Source organism: Phascolarctos cinereus, unplaced genomic scaffold (genome assembly GCF_003287225.1).
Source record: "Phascolarctos cinereus isolate Bilbo 61053 unplaced genomic scaffold, phaCin_HiC Scaffold_4;HRSCAF=312, whole genome shotgun sequence".
In the NCBI taxonomy this organism is placed as follows: Eukaryota; Metazoa; Chordata; class Mammalia; order Diprotodontia; family Phascolarctidae; genus Phascolarctos; species Phascolarctos cinereus.
This window is the reverse complement of record NW_027555847.1, coordinates 81,522,072-81,536,664: the sequence shown is the minus strand read 5'-3', so window position 1 is coordinate 81,536,664 and position 14,593 is coordinate 81,522,072. Positions and strand designations below refer to the sequence as shown.

At 43.9% G+C, this 14,593-nt stretch overlaps 1 protein-coding gene across 3 annotated transcripts; it reads right to left on the bottom strand.

Moving 5' to 3' along the window:
- Positions 1-570: 570 nt before the first annotated feature.
- Positions 571-14,011, bottom strand: LOC144454055 (zinc finger protein 786-like). Of its 3 annotated transcripts, none has more exons than XM_020971493.2 (4): positions 13,869-14,011; positions 12,813-12,939; positions 7,492-7,650; positions 571-5,746 (listed from the first exon to the last, which is right to left on the bottom strand). In XM_020971493.2, the coding sequence occupies exons 1-4, from the start codon at positions 13,890-13,892 to the stop codon at positions 4,266-4,268; spliced, it is 1,791 nt and encodes a 596-aa protein (XP_020827152.1). In that variant the 5' UTR covers positions 13,893-14,011; the 3' UTR covers positions 571-4,265. The 3 variants fall into 3 exon arrangements, with proteins under 3 accessions (XP_020827152.1, XP_078008401.1, XP_078008402.1); XM_078152275.1 differs by lacking the exon at positions 13,869-14,011 and adding an exon at positions 13,417-13,832; XM_078152276.1 differs by lacking the exons at positions 12,813-12,939; positions 13,869-14,011 and adding an exon at positions 8,649-10,273.
- Between the last annotated feature and the right edge of the window lie 582 nt (positions 14,012-14,593).

Below are 14,593 nucleotides of genomic sequence, written 5' to 3'. Positions count from 1 at the left end.
GCTGTATCTGGACACTGTGCCCTGTTAGATCTTGGGCTGTACAGATTTATCCTGTATACATTAAAGCAATTTAAGCCTTTGTTGTTGCACCCAGGCCAGCTGCTGCCAGGCTGTCAGCTTTGTCCCTGCCCCCTTGGTTGTTTTCAGTGCTTTTTGGGGCTCCTCAGGACAACGAGGAGTTCTTGGCTCAAGCTATGTATTTTGGATCACAAAGGGAGCTATGGAAGCCTCAAAGCACAAAGTCACAAAGTGGAGCAGCAGACCTAGACTTTGCTCCTTCACTGGTGCCCGTAAGTGATAGATTTCACTTGGGAAATGATGTCCAACTCTTTAACAACCCAAGATCTATCGCTATTTTGGGGGAGGTGGGGACTCCATATAACCAATACAAGGTAGCACTCTCAATTTGGAAAGACTACATAGATCCTTGGGGAAGATGGGGTTCACTCAAAGGTTAGGTTGCTTGAATCTCTAGAAACCCTCAATTTTTTTCCCTCATCTGGTGGAGGAGTGTAGGGTTCAACTCTAGGGTTGCAGTGTTAAGTCCAAAGTGACTGGTAAGTCCCTGGGGAAGGTGAGGCCCATCAGATGGTAATTTAAAAAAATACACATACACACACTTGTTGAACTTAGGTTTGAGTACTTTTTGCATTCTGTATGAAATCCCCCATTGCTGCCCCAGGCTGCTGAGAAATGTAGTTTATTCTTAGCTAGAGAAAGTGTGGAGGGTAGACTCATGCCCCTGGTGGGAGCCAACAGCAAGTTAAGGGCACTGCACAACTAAAATTTTGGGCAATTGGAACCTTCTCTGGCTTGCAGATGTATTTAGGGAGTGATCTATGTGGACAGAACTTGCTGTTTTTTGGTCATGCCTGCCTGGCTGCTGGGATGCTTGGTGACTTTATTCACTCTCCCATTCATCTCCCTCTGCCTCATTGCTTCGGGTGAACATGCATTAGTGCTTATTCTTTGGAGCTTAAGACACTTCTCAAACCTTGTTTGTTATGGGTGCTTTTATAATGGGCTGTATGTCCAGATAAAAGTAATCTGACTTTTACTGTATTCTGAGCAAGCTGGGGAGGTACGGAAGCATATTTTTAAACACTTCCTTTTTAGTTTTTCTAGAAATTATAAAGAAATACTGTTTCTCTAGACTAAAACACCTTCCAGACTATTCCCTTTAGGAGTCAGAAGAACAAAGGCTAGGGCCTTCCTTTGAAATGGAGTAAGGGTAATAACCAAATTGATCTCATTTAGATAAATGATTGCCCTCTCTCTCTCCAGGAGTGATTAGTGCTCAGACTGACCAAAGGGCAGTTTTTACTGTAATCTGAAATTAAAGGTTAAAATACTGATGACAAGAACTCTTTTTTTTTTAATCTGTCTATCAAATAGTCCAGGAAGTTCTGGAATAACAGCTTTAGTATTTAAGTAGCTTGTTTGCAAACAGCATCTCATTTTATCCTCACTACAACTTTGGGAGGTAAATGCTATTATTCCCATTCTACAGATGAGGAAACTGAGGCCAAGTGACTTGTCTAATATCACACTGCTACTGAGGCCTAATTTGAACTGAGGTCTTCCAGACGCCAAGTCCAAGAATGTTAACCCCAAACTGTATTTTCACATAGTGTGATCTTTTCCTTATTCAAGATTCCAATAACTGTTACCTGAAATTGTCTTGGGGCAATAATGTTGGAAGGCTTGGGAGACTAGGTCAGTTCGAACATCTCTCTCCAATCTAGAAATTATTTGAATATATATTCAATAAAATTGTTTCTGGCAGACTTGAGCCCAAATCACAGAGCACACTGGTATAATTTTTGGGGTGCTCTTTTACTCAGATTACTGACACCGAACAGAAAGACAACATTGGTTATGGGACCACTTCTCTTTGAAGGACTTGTAAGGCCAACTAAATATAGTGAGGGACCTTTTAAATCCTCTAGGAAGCTTTTCTGAAGAGAACAATTCCAGCCTTCTGAGCAGGCTCAAAGGATCTGACGTTTGAGAGAGAAGCCAAGTCTGTCAGACACAGTGAGGAATATGTGTGCATATCTCTTCACGTCTGCGTTGATGGCTACCTTCCTGTGTACGGTATCGTGTTTGTGTAAAGTCTTCCTTGGGTAGCTTTAAATCACCTTCTGCTCTGGGCCTAACCTGGTGTTCCTGGTGACAGGGGAGGTTCCTTACCCTCTTCTTTGCCAGGGGCAGCGCCAGTTAGTCCACACAGCCACTTGGTGGCAGTGACTTTGGTTAAGTACTCCCAGCCTCAGTTTCCTCATCTGTTAAATATGACTAATAATGGCACCTCTTTCAAAGGCTGTTGTGATGATCAAGTGCTTGGCAAACATTACGGCTAACTATTGAGACAAGGAATAGAAGGAACACCTCTTTTGTTTTTTCCATCATCAAGTTGATTATATTCAAATGAGTAAATGCTTTAATGATGGACATATTGTTGTAAAGATTTTTTTTGCTACAATGAGTGGAATTTTTAAAAAAAAATTTTGGAGGCAATGGGGGTTAAGTGACTTGCCAGGCTCACACAGCTAGTTAGTGTGAGGCTGGATCTGAACTCAGGTCTTCCTGACTCCAGGGTCGGTGCCCTAGCTACTGCATCACCTAGCTGCCCCCAATGAATGGAATTTTAAAAGTATACTCCAAAGCAGCAAGGCAACTGTTGAGAGCCACACTCTTCAATACTAGTTTCCACAGCCCACCATCAATGAGCCTCTGCTTCTCGAGAGCTGGAGACAAAGGGCAGGTGACCAGGCTTGTGTCAATTCTTCTGGTCCAAGAGGAAAAGCTGGGCCACTACTGAGCAAGGAACCTCTGTCTAGTGAGGTAGTGTATGGTTCTCCAAGACTAAACAAGGTGCAATTAATTCCTGATGAATGTCTTTCTCGAAAGAGCTGGGAAAGATTTAATGGGCAAGTCAGATCCCTATGACCGGAGTGGGAGTGGTAGATGCAGCATACACAGCCATCTCTGCACAGAGGAGACACTCAGCAGATATGGGTCATACTAAATGAAAAAGATCCACAGGCCCAGGAGAGGTCAGACCAGCTTCAGTTTCAAGCAGTTTTCCTGATTGAAGGAAAGTACGTCTTCTGAGTCCTGGCCCTTTCAAGGCCCTAAGTATTCCTTACAAAAGGCTACTGATGGGTCCACTATGAATTCACGTTAACTGCAAATGGAAACGAACTATAAAGAATCAACTATAATTTTGTTACTTTCTTATTAATTGACAGTTGTTACTAGGGCTAGACCCCCTTTCTCAATTCCTCTACCCGACTAGGAGCGATCAGGGTTTTCCAGGTTTTATGAACCATTGCAATCATCAGGGAGTTGGTATATTTGGGATCCCAGCCAATGACAGTGTTCCTGTCTGGTGAAACTGCTGAGTGAATACTGGGTCAGCTGACTCTTCCTTATTCACTGTGCAGACCAGCCTTGATTCCAGAAGGACTCCATTTATTACTGCTGTGGTTGACCAGCTACATTCAGGAAACAAACTTGCCAGCTGTGCTCATGCCTTCAAAGACTCTCAAAAGACTAAGCAGGGAAATCAGGACCACATTCTTCTGGGTCAAGAGAACAGGCAGAGAGCTGCTCACCCCATCCTTTTTAACTTGGGAATGGCAGGGGAAAATCTTCCATTCCATATCTAGGGACCTTTCCCTATTCTTCACTCAGGCTCTGATTGGTCCTCAGTATCTGAGGGTCAGCATCTCAGGTCTTTAGATGGTACAATAGGAAGAGTGAGGCAGGGAAGAGAAGGGAATAAGCATGTAGATAATGCCTAAGACATGCTAGGGACTGTGCTAAACATTTTAGAAATATCTCATTTGATCCTCATGATGACCCTACGAGGTAGGTGCTGTTATCATCCTCATTTTACAGTTGAGGAAAATGAGGCAGAAGTTAAATGACCTGTCCAGGGTCACGTAACTAGTGTCCGAGACTAGATTTGAACTCGGGTCTTCCTGACTCCAGACCCAGGAATCTATCTACTGCTCCATGTAGTGCCTTTGGTGGGCCCAAATTTTTAGCACTGAAACATGACTGACCCTTTTCTTAACTTCCTCCCACCAGACTTGTCTGTCTGCTACGAGGGCAGCTCAGCTGGCCATAGAAGGAATCATGGGATCTGGGTTCTAGTTCTGCCTCAGCTACTTACTAGCTGTGCAAAAGATACCATCTCAGTTGTAAAATGAGTGGCATGTTGGATAATGATTTCTAAGGTGCTCATGTCCCAGGATCTATGAGCTCCAGTCTTCCTCTATTAGCCTAAACAGCTGGCCTGGTTTTGCTTTACCAAGGTCATTCACGTCACCAGGCAGCTTCTCCCTGGTGTGCACTCTGATGTGGGTACTGAGCCTGGACTGGTGAATGAAGCCCTTGCCACATTCGCTGCACAAGAACGGTCTCTCCTTATGGTGTAAGCGCTGGTGGTAATTCAGGCCACTCTTCAAGCGGAAGCTCTTGCTACAGTCAGGGCACTGAAAGGGTTTCTCACCACTGTGGACTCGGAAGTGCTCGGTCAGTTTATACTGGTGAGTGAAGCCTTTGCCACATTCCTCACAGGAGAATGGTCGATCCCTGCTGTGCACACGCTGATGGACCTTGAAGGCGCCCTTCAGGTGGAAGCTCTTGTCACACTGGGGACACTGGAAGGGCTTCTTGCCTGTGTGCATTCTGAGGTGCTCTGTGAGGTGGAATTCCCTAGTGAAGCCTTTGCCACATTCACTGCAAGAGAAAGGCCATTCCCCGCTATGTGTACGCTGATGGGCTTCTAGAACAGCCTTCAGACGGAAGCTGGTGTCACATTCAGGGCACTGGAAGGGCCTGTCCCCTGTGTGCAGGCGCTGGTGCCTGAGCAGATGTCCCTTCAGGCAGAAGCTAGTCTCACATTCAGGGCACTGGAAGGGCCTGTCCCTCATGTGCAGGCGCTGGTGCCTGAGCAGATGCCCCTTCAGACGGAAGCTCTTGCCACACTCTGGGCACTGGAAGGGCCTGTCCCCGCTATGCACTCTCCTGTGTTCAATGAGCTTAGATTTCTGAGTGAAGCCTTTGCCACACTCAAGGCAGAAGGGCCTCTCCCTGCCATGTAGGTACTGGTGGGCCTTCAGGAGGCCCTTCCTGGCGAAGCTCCTTTTGCCCTTGTGCAACTGGGTGTGTTCCATGAGCTGGGGGAGGTCCTGGACAAATGCCCCCTCTCTTCTGTATGGTCCCTCTTCTGCCTTTGTGTGACTCTTTAAGCAGAAGTCCTTTTCGTTGTTCTCATTCCATGGCAAGTGCCTTTGCCAGCCCTGGATGCTCTGGCACCTCTGGAGAGCAGATCGCTGCCTGAATGTCTTCTTGCCCTTTGGGCACTGGCACAGCTGGCCTCTGGAGTGGCTTCTTTGGTGTTTCACCAGATGGCCCTTTAGGCAGAAGCCTTTACTGCAGTCAGGGCACGGGCAGATGCTCTGCCTTGTGGGAATTTTCTGGAAAGAAGGGGATCCCTCAGTTCTATGGCTCAAGTCTCTCTTTTTCAAGTTGGATTCCTGGATGCTGTAGACTTTTGGAGCTAAAGACTGTGAATCTTGGTCACATGGGCTTCTTAAGGAAGAGCCTCGCTGACCACGTGTAGAGGAAGTGTCTCTTCTTTTTCCTGATAATAGTAATTCAGATAAATCCTGGTTTTGGAGATCACAGAAATACTGCTTTTCCTTTTGTGAACTCACAGATCCCAGGTCCTCTGGAATTAAAAACAAAAATCCAGTCACTCTCCATTCTAGGTGCTTTATAGTAGAGACCTTTGATCTGGACAGTCCTCTGTGAGCCCCCTTTTAGGGCATCTGTCACTCTATCCCCAAATAGCTTTCTTCAAAAGGTCTCTGATTCCACTAATGTGGGTTCTCTCACTGTCTCTCCTAACATTAAGCAACCCCTTCACTCCCTTCCATCCATCCCTGGACAGATACCTTCCAACATGATCATCTGGCAGCCAACCTTCTGAAGAGAAGTCTTCTGACGTTAGCTAGGTTGCTCTCAAGTCAATTGTCTATTACTAGGTCAGTATATCATTCAAGGCCAGGTTGGTAGGATCTTCTAGACAAGGGTGGGGAACATTTGGCCTCGAGGCCACATGGCCCTCTAGGTCCTCAAGTGCAGCCCTTTGACTGAATCCAAACTTCACAGAACCCCTTAATAAAAGGATTTGTTCTGTAAAACTTAGACTCAGTCAAAGGGCTACACCTAAGGAGCTAGAAGGCCACTCCAGTTAGAATATGTGCTCAGCTGACCTAACCTTTCAGATTAGGTCTGTATAATGCAAGGTCAGCCATATACAACAATAATGTATCTCTCACAATGGGGCTTTAGTCTTCACTAACATAACTAAAAATAACTAGACTACTGAGACTCAGTTTAAATGTGACAGGGAAATAATATAGAACAATAAGGTCATAAAAGCATACATGTGACTGTTAACAAGACCTAACTCTATGGATACAGATTCTCCTACAGGATTCAAGGAAGAGCAGAAATTAGATTGGTTGCTAGGCTGAGTATTCATTGTCTACTGCGGGGCACAGAGAAGGCACTTAATAAATGCCTGCAGAACTGAAGTGTTGAATCCCTGTTACATTTTCTCCAGTCTAACTAACATAAGTCCTTGAGAGGTGAGGCAGGGGAATTTGAGGACCATGTTCTTCGACCATGTCCAAACAGCCCCCAAATGAGTTACTGACAGAAGCAAGATTTTGAGGGGTATGAGTCTTCAAGAAGGGGAAATATTAGCCTAAGAAATGACTTCCGGGAATCGCCAGGGAACAATATAGCTGGACTTTCTAAGGTATTCTTACAAGGTAAATAGATAGGCAAATGAACATGGAAAATACTGTTCCCAAATTAAAAACCAAGAGAGAAGGAAAAATATATGGAAATAGGGAATGAATAGCCACATCTTCCCTACCCTCTCAGATTGTGAGCTCTCTTAATTTCATCATATCCTAGGGTGACAGCCCATTCAAGTTTGCCGTTTCCTTCAATTTCTGACCAGAACACAGGGTTTTTTGTCTTGCTCAATCTTGCAGAAAATATGAACTGCTAGGCTTCTACCTCCTCATCTGTAAGATGACACCTTGATGAGAATCAAATAATTCTAGTAATAATTGCTAGCATAACATAAGCAAAGTGTTCTGAAAACTACAGAATGTTATAGTGAGAACTGTTATGATGAGGAAAATATGAGCTCGAGTCTTGGAAGACAGCTCATCTATGGGTTCAACTGGAGAAGACAGTCCCCAGTATGGCAGGGAAGTCTTTTGGGGTCTGAGGCCTGAACAGTTGGTTTCTATGAGTGCTCTTGAAGCCTATTTAGTGTCTGTTTAGACACAAACCCCAGCTCAGCCCAACATGAGGGGAAGACCTAAGTCTAGGAAGTAGGAGAATATTGATATGCTCTCTTTAGTTTTACTGCCCTCATCCTCTCTCACTCACTCCCAAACAGCTGCCCCTTTGCGCTCTTCAAGTGAAGATGCTCCTCAGCTCTGGTGCTGATGGCCAGGTCTTTTCTCTCCAAGCTTCCCAGATCTCTGATGAATGGCTCTTGCCCTCGTTCAATCCAGGTGATCAAGTCTGGCTTGGAATTGGCACAGCCTGCACACAGCCCACAAAGAAGGAATCATGTTTACATAAACTGAATGTCCCTGAATTGAAAAGCATGTTGATAGTGATTTTCCTAAGAGAAAAAGAGAAATGTGAGGCAATATGGGGAAAATTTTTAAAACCAGGTCCCTGGGGTATCCCATCCTAACACTGTGCTCTTCAACCTATCTGAATTTCCTATTTGACTTCTTCTCATACTCTTAACTTTTTGAAATGTGCTATGTGGTACATTAAAAAAAGCCTTTTTTTTTTTTTTTGGTCCCAGGCTTATAATTTCATTGGTATGAAGGAATTACTAGCGTGGAAACTCCCTCCATTGATGCAAATCAACACCCCCTCTGTAACTTAGTTTTAGAAGGTTTCCTAGGGCACAGCAGTAAAGCTACCTGCCCATGATCACACAGCCGATATATGGAAGATTCAGGATGATTTGAAACTAAGTTTTTTTGACTCTTAAGACAGTCTTTCATTCCATAGACCATGCTGCCCCCTACATGGTTTAAGAAGTAAATTAAAATTGCTTTTATAATTCTGGCACCTGTATTTTCTTAGTTTCCTAGACTAAAGAGGTAGGAGTTGTTTAACTCCTACCTCCTTTGTCCCTGGCACTCAACCAGTCAGAGTGTTCTTTTAAAAAAAAAAAATTCAAATTTAAACACCAAATAAAATTAATATTTCCATACACAAAGCAGTACAGAAAAAGATTATATGTGAAACTGTGAATCTCCATTATACACAGACTGCATGTAATAAATTCAACATATAATTTTCTGCTTGTTCTTCTGCCCTTTCTTCTGATCCTTAAAAAATACTTCAATGATCCTCTTTTCTTTCTTTTTTTTTGGGGGGGGGCAGGAACTCTGTTGTTACCTGACCTTTCTTTCCCACCCCTTCTTCAAAGCTGGGGGTGGCGGGGAGAGAAGAAAAAAACAAAACCTTTGCAACAAATAAGCATAGTTAGAAAAGCAAATTCCCACATTGGCCCTCACCAAAAACATATGTCCTCTTGAGTCCATCACCTCTCTGCCAGAAGGTAGATAGCATTCTTCATCATTGGTCTTTTGGAATTGTGGTTGGGCCTTGCATTGATCAGAGATCTAAAGTCTTTCCAAGTTGTCTTTCTTTACAAAAAGAAATTGTATAAATTGTTGTCCTGGTTCTTCTCATTTCACTCTGGATCAATTCATGTAAATCTTCCCAGGTTTCTCTGAAACTGTCCCAGATGGTATTCATAACTCTTCTTTCACAGTTCTTTGGTTTCTTTCTTTTATTCTCAATGCCACTCATTCTTCCAGTAGCTTTTTTTTTTTAAAGGCAATTGGGGTTAAGTGACTTGCCCAAGGTCACATAGCTAGTAAGTGGCAAGTGTTTGGTCTGAGGCTGGATTTAAATTCAGGGCTGGTGTTCTATTCACTGCACCACCTAGCTGCCCCACTATGCCACTCATTCTTTTGTCACCTCATGCTTCAAGTATAATTGCCTTTGCCTCTCTCTTTGTTTCTCCTTCTCCTTCTAGGAAATCCTAAAGGAATCTTTATAAAATATGCTTTTCCATGTCATTTCTCTACTACAAAACCTACCGATGTTTTCCTGATGCCTATCATGTTTCATATAAGATCCTTAAAGTGAGAATTCAAGGCTTTACATTAATTGGTCTCATCTAACAAATCCAACTTTAATTTTCATAACTCCCCAACATGAATTCTCCTTGTTAGCTATTTTTCTTCTCAAGTAAAATACACACATTTTTAGGGCAGTGACCTGTTTTTATCTTTACATTCTCCATGCCTAGATGTCACCCTGCACTTAGTACATGCTTAATAAATGCTTTGTGGACTGGATGGTGCCTCATTCACTTACTCCTGCCTTTATACCTTCACTCATACTTCTCCCTTCTGGCTCAAATATTCTTTCTTTTCCTTACCAACAATAAGGATCCTATGCTTCCTTCAAAACCCCCTTGAGATCCACTTCCTCCATGAAACTTTCCCTGACCAGTCCAGCTCACATTATTATAGATTATGCTTCCTTATCAGAACTCCTATAGGACTTCTAGTCTCTACTACCAAAATTTAACATTTCATAATTTACATCTAGTACTGTTCACTACATATTTCATAAATGTCTTTTTTCTCCAACAAGATTGTAAATTACTCTGGGAAGAACTATACAATGATCACATATAGTATGGTAAAGAAAACAACTGTGAAAGATAAGAACTATGATCAATGCAATGATCAATTATGACTCTACAAGACTGGTAATGAATCATGCCTTCCATCCCTTGGCAAGATCAGCGAAAGATTACAAGGTGCAGAATGAGAAAGACATTTTCAGACACTGCTAAACAGACACTAAAAAGGAAGAAAATAAAGAACAGAGTCAGTGGCTCATTAAAAAAAATAAACAGAGGGTAGCAGAAGGAAACTTAGAATAGGTCATAGACAAGAATAGCAGCACTGAAACTACTATGTTGAATCTGAATTAACCAATAAAAAAACTCAAGCTGTATGAAGTAGAAAAAAAACCAAACTCTGTAACACAGTTTACGGTTCTTATATGATCCTCTTTTTGTTTCTCTTTGTATATTGAAATGTTCATACTATTGATGTTTATTAAGTTCCTAATAGAAAGAAAATGAAAAACTTTAAAAAAGAAGATAAATTACTTAATGACAGAGACCTTGACTTATACTTCTCTGTCTCCTAGTCAGATAGCAGGATAGTGAATAAATATCTACTGACTTGGCTGAAAGTCCCTCACTTTTGTACTCTTATTCATTTTATTTACTGTTTATTTTATTAAATTATCATTTTATATTTATTTATGTTTACTCTATTTTATTTAATTTGTTTATTGTACCTTGTTTATTCATTATTGTTCCTTTCATGTCAAATATTCATGATGCTGAAGGGACCAAGCTGTTAGAAGTGGGGGAAATGGGAAAATACATTGTATAATACAGCAACAATAACATAATGTTTTTAGTGACCTTGCACTTTTTGGTTCCATTTACACCCTCAAAGTAAGTGACCAGTTCTCTTTCTCACACCTTCCCTGTACTAACAACATGGCTGTGTTCCTTTCAGCTTGGTTCTCTCTGGCTCTTTTCTCATCTGTCTACTCTTTACACAGTACAGGACTTAGAGAGCAGAGGAGTGCAACAGTCATAATCATGTAAGGGGGCATGGGGTCTGAGCTGATTCTCCTGGGTATAGGTTAAGTTGAATGCTCTGTGTGTGTGTGTGTGTGTGTATTGTATTCATATGTGTGTGTGTTATGTGTATGTGGGATATGTGTGTGCGGTATGTGAGAAAACACCTAGGTACTGTGTGAACAGATCAGTCTTCAAGGTAACTGAGCACAGAGTTCAGGCAACCATAATAATTCTAAAGTTCTACAAAAAGAACTGAACACAATAATGTGATATGGAGAGGCTAGAAAACATAGGCCCCTAAGAGGAGTGGGTATTTAACGTTACTAGGCATGCAACAGAGAGTTCTTTTTTTTTTTTGTGAGGCACTTGGGGGTTATGTGACTTGCCCAAGGTCATACAGCTAGTAAGTGTTACGTATATAAGGCAGGATTTGCACTCAGGTCCTCCTGATTCCAGGGCTGGTGCTCTATCCACTGTGCCACCTAGCTGCTCTGCAACAGAGTGTTCTTGAATTTGACTGGAGAAATATGAGAGCCCCCAAAGAAAAGTAAAGATAAGAGAAAACAGAACCTCTGACCCTCAGATCCTGAGGGTGATAAACTTGCACATAGCATTCCAAAACACAGACAGAAAAGGCTTAAAAACCCTGGCTGCTATACAATATTTGATTAATAATATACTTATATCTGAAGATATAGGTAGATATGTATATGTGCACACAGGGGGTATACATGTTATATATTACACATAACACATATGCATGTGAGCAAGTATACACATACAATGTTAATATTACATATACTGCATATGATACATGCATACACGAATGGATAGACACATTTTGTATATTATATTTAACACATAATTGTGTATCAGTGGAAAGATATATTAATATTACATATCATATGTCATCTTGCATATGCAAGTAGATATATGTTATACATTACATATAACATATATGATATGTATGTATGCACTAGTGATGATACACATTATAAATAATATACAAATAACCCCCCATTTGGGGCAGCTAGGTGGCGAAGTAGATAGAGCTCCAGGCCTCTATGAGTCAAAAGAGTTCAAATTTGGCCTCAGACACTTACTAGCTTTGTGACCCTGGGCAAGTCACTTAACCTTGTTTGCCTAGTTTCCTCATCTGTAAAATGAACTGGAGAAGGCAATGGCAAACCACTCCAGTGTCTCTGCCAAGAAAACCCCAAATGGGGTCAGGAAGAGTTGGACACAACTGAAAAATGACTGAACAACAACAAAATGTGTTTATCCATTGATATGTAACATACACATGATGTGTATATGTAAGCACAAGTGGATATATACATTATATGAATATTGTATATAATGTGTGTAGGCATACACAATGGATATAGACATTCTATATATTACATTTAACATATATAATGTATGTATATGTACATGAGTGGAAAGATAAGTGAACATTGAATACATAATGTACCTATGCATACAGAAGTGGATAGACAAATTATATATAATATATAAATAATGTCTGCCCACTTATATATTATATATAATATACAAATAATGTGTTTATGCACGTACGAGTGGATATACACATTTTACACACACACACACACACACACACAGTCCCTTGAGAGCAGGAATTGTTTTATTTTATTTTTGTATCCCATCACCTAGCACGGTGCCTGGGCACATAGTCAGAGCTGAATAAATGCTTGGTGAATGATGGGACACTTAGGAATTGGACATGCCTTCACACCAAACCAGATGATGACCTTGAGAGTGTTCAGTGAATGCACAGCTGCCTTGTGGCACATACCAATTTCAGTCTCTCAAGTAATGAAGGCCCAAGCAAAACTACAAATATTAAAAACCATCTTTCAGATTTTCTTACTAAAGAACCAGGACACAGTGAAGCAACGGATGCCTATATAAAACCTCATTCCTGCATTTGATTCCATGAAAATCACCCATAGAGTTCCTCATTAAAGCCTCTTACCCAAGAAGACCAAAGTCTCATAATTGGACTTCATTATGTTCTTATAAAGGTCTTTCTGCCAATCCTCCAGGTTTCTCCACTCTTGCTCTGAGAAATACATGGCCACATCATCAAATGTCACAGGTATCTGGAACCACAAACATGAAACATACATCACTTTTACTTGTCATCACTAATTCGGATAAAACTCTTCCAATCCCATTCATTTCACATAGCCTGCTACAAACTGATTCCCACAAGGTCTATTGTCAGCATTTTTAAGGGGATCACATAGCACTCCAAGAGATGTGCGTCATCCAAGAAAGCAGGGCCTCTTTTCCTAGTCAAATCTGACACTTGGTGGCAAATTCTCAAGCAAAGCAGATCTTCACTAGGTAAAAAGTCATGGAAAACCTGATAATCAAAGCCTGGGTTATTCAGAATCCTGGGAGAGACGCATTTTACTACAATACTCTGAGCCTCTGCCCTGAGAAAGTACAGAGAATGTATAATGGGAAAATCATCGGGTCCTCTAACACTTGCCTAGCTCAGCAATTTCAGTTAAAGTTTCTTAACCTAGCTGTCTCATCTGCAAAATGGTGAAAATAAAACCTAACATTTCTACCTCGGCGGGGATTGCGGGGCGGAGGGCTTTGGCCACATTCTCGAGTTGAAAGGCCAGCCCAAGTCCGTCCCCGGGCCCAGAGTCCCACGGCCCTCGGGGCTGGGGCTGAGTCCTCGCCGAGTCCAGGGGCCCCGGCAGCGGCGAGGCCGGCCCCGCACCGCCTCCTCCTCGGCAGGGAGCGAGCGCTTCAGCCTCCGCATCTCCGCCCCGAGCCCCCAGCGCTGAGCGCGGGGCAAGAGCGCCCGAGGCGCCGGAGCCTGACACCGAGCGGGCGCGGCGGGATTGGGCACGAGGGCTCAGCGTCTCCGAACCTGATGCGGGGGCAGGAGTCACTGTACCGCACCTACGGATAACCAATGTGGCAAACTTCAAACCGCACGGCCGATGACTTCTCATTGACGCGACTCTCGCCCCAGCCCACCTGCCCCGCCTCTGGGAGTCCTGGGCCTTACCCGAGCAGGCGCCCCCGGGGCCATGGCCTCCTAGTCTCCTCCGGCCGCGAGCTCCGAGCACACAGATTGGTAACGCTGTTTGGTGGGACCCGAGGTCGGGACCACGACCTGCATCCGGGGACCGCGCCCCGCCGGCCTCACGGAGGGCCCGCCCCTTCTCCCCGCGCTCCGCCCCCACAGCGCCGCCTGCGGGTGGGAGGGGGAACGCCTCTCCTTGTCCCGCCCCTCCTACCCTGGTTTCTCTCGGTCCCTCCCAGCCCCTCCTGCCTACGGTTCTCTCCGTCCCACCTCTCCCTTCCAGCCCTGACTTCCCTCGGCCCCGTCCCATCCCGCCCCTCCTGCCTGCGCCCCTCCTGCCCGGGCTTCTCTCGGCCCCGCCCCTCCAGCCCCGGCTTCTCTCGGCCCCGCCCCTCCTGCCCGGGCTTCTCTCGGCCCCGCCCCTCGTGCCCAGGCTTCTCAGTCTCCGCTCCCGCTGTCACCTCCCTCTCTCCTGCGGGAGGAGTAGGCGGTCCCCGTCCTCCCAGGGGGACGGAGGCGGCTCTCTCCCAGACTCCCGGGCCGCGGTGACCGCGACTTTCCGGTTTTCTCCCAGCCTCCTGCGGTCCTCTCCCCGTCCCTCGGATCCTTTCCTTGCAGTCCTGACCCACTGCTGGCCGGGGCAAGCACGGTTTAATTCGGTAGAAAACATTTACTAAGCGCCTGTGTTGGAAGCCTACGTTACTCCG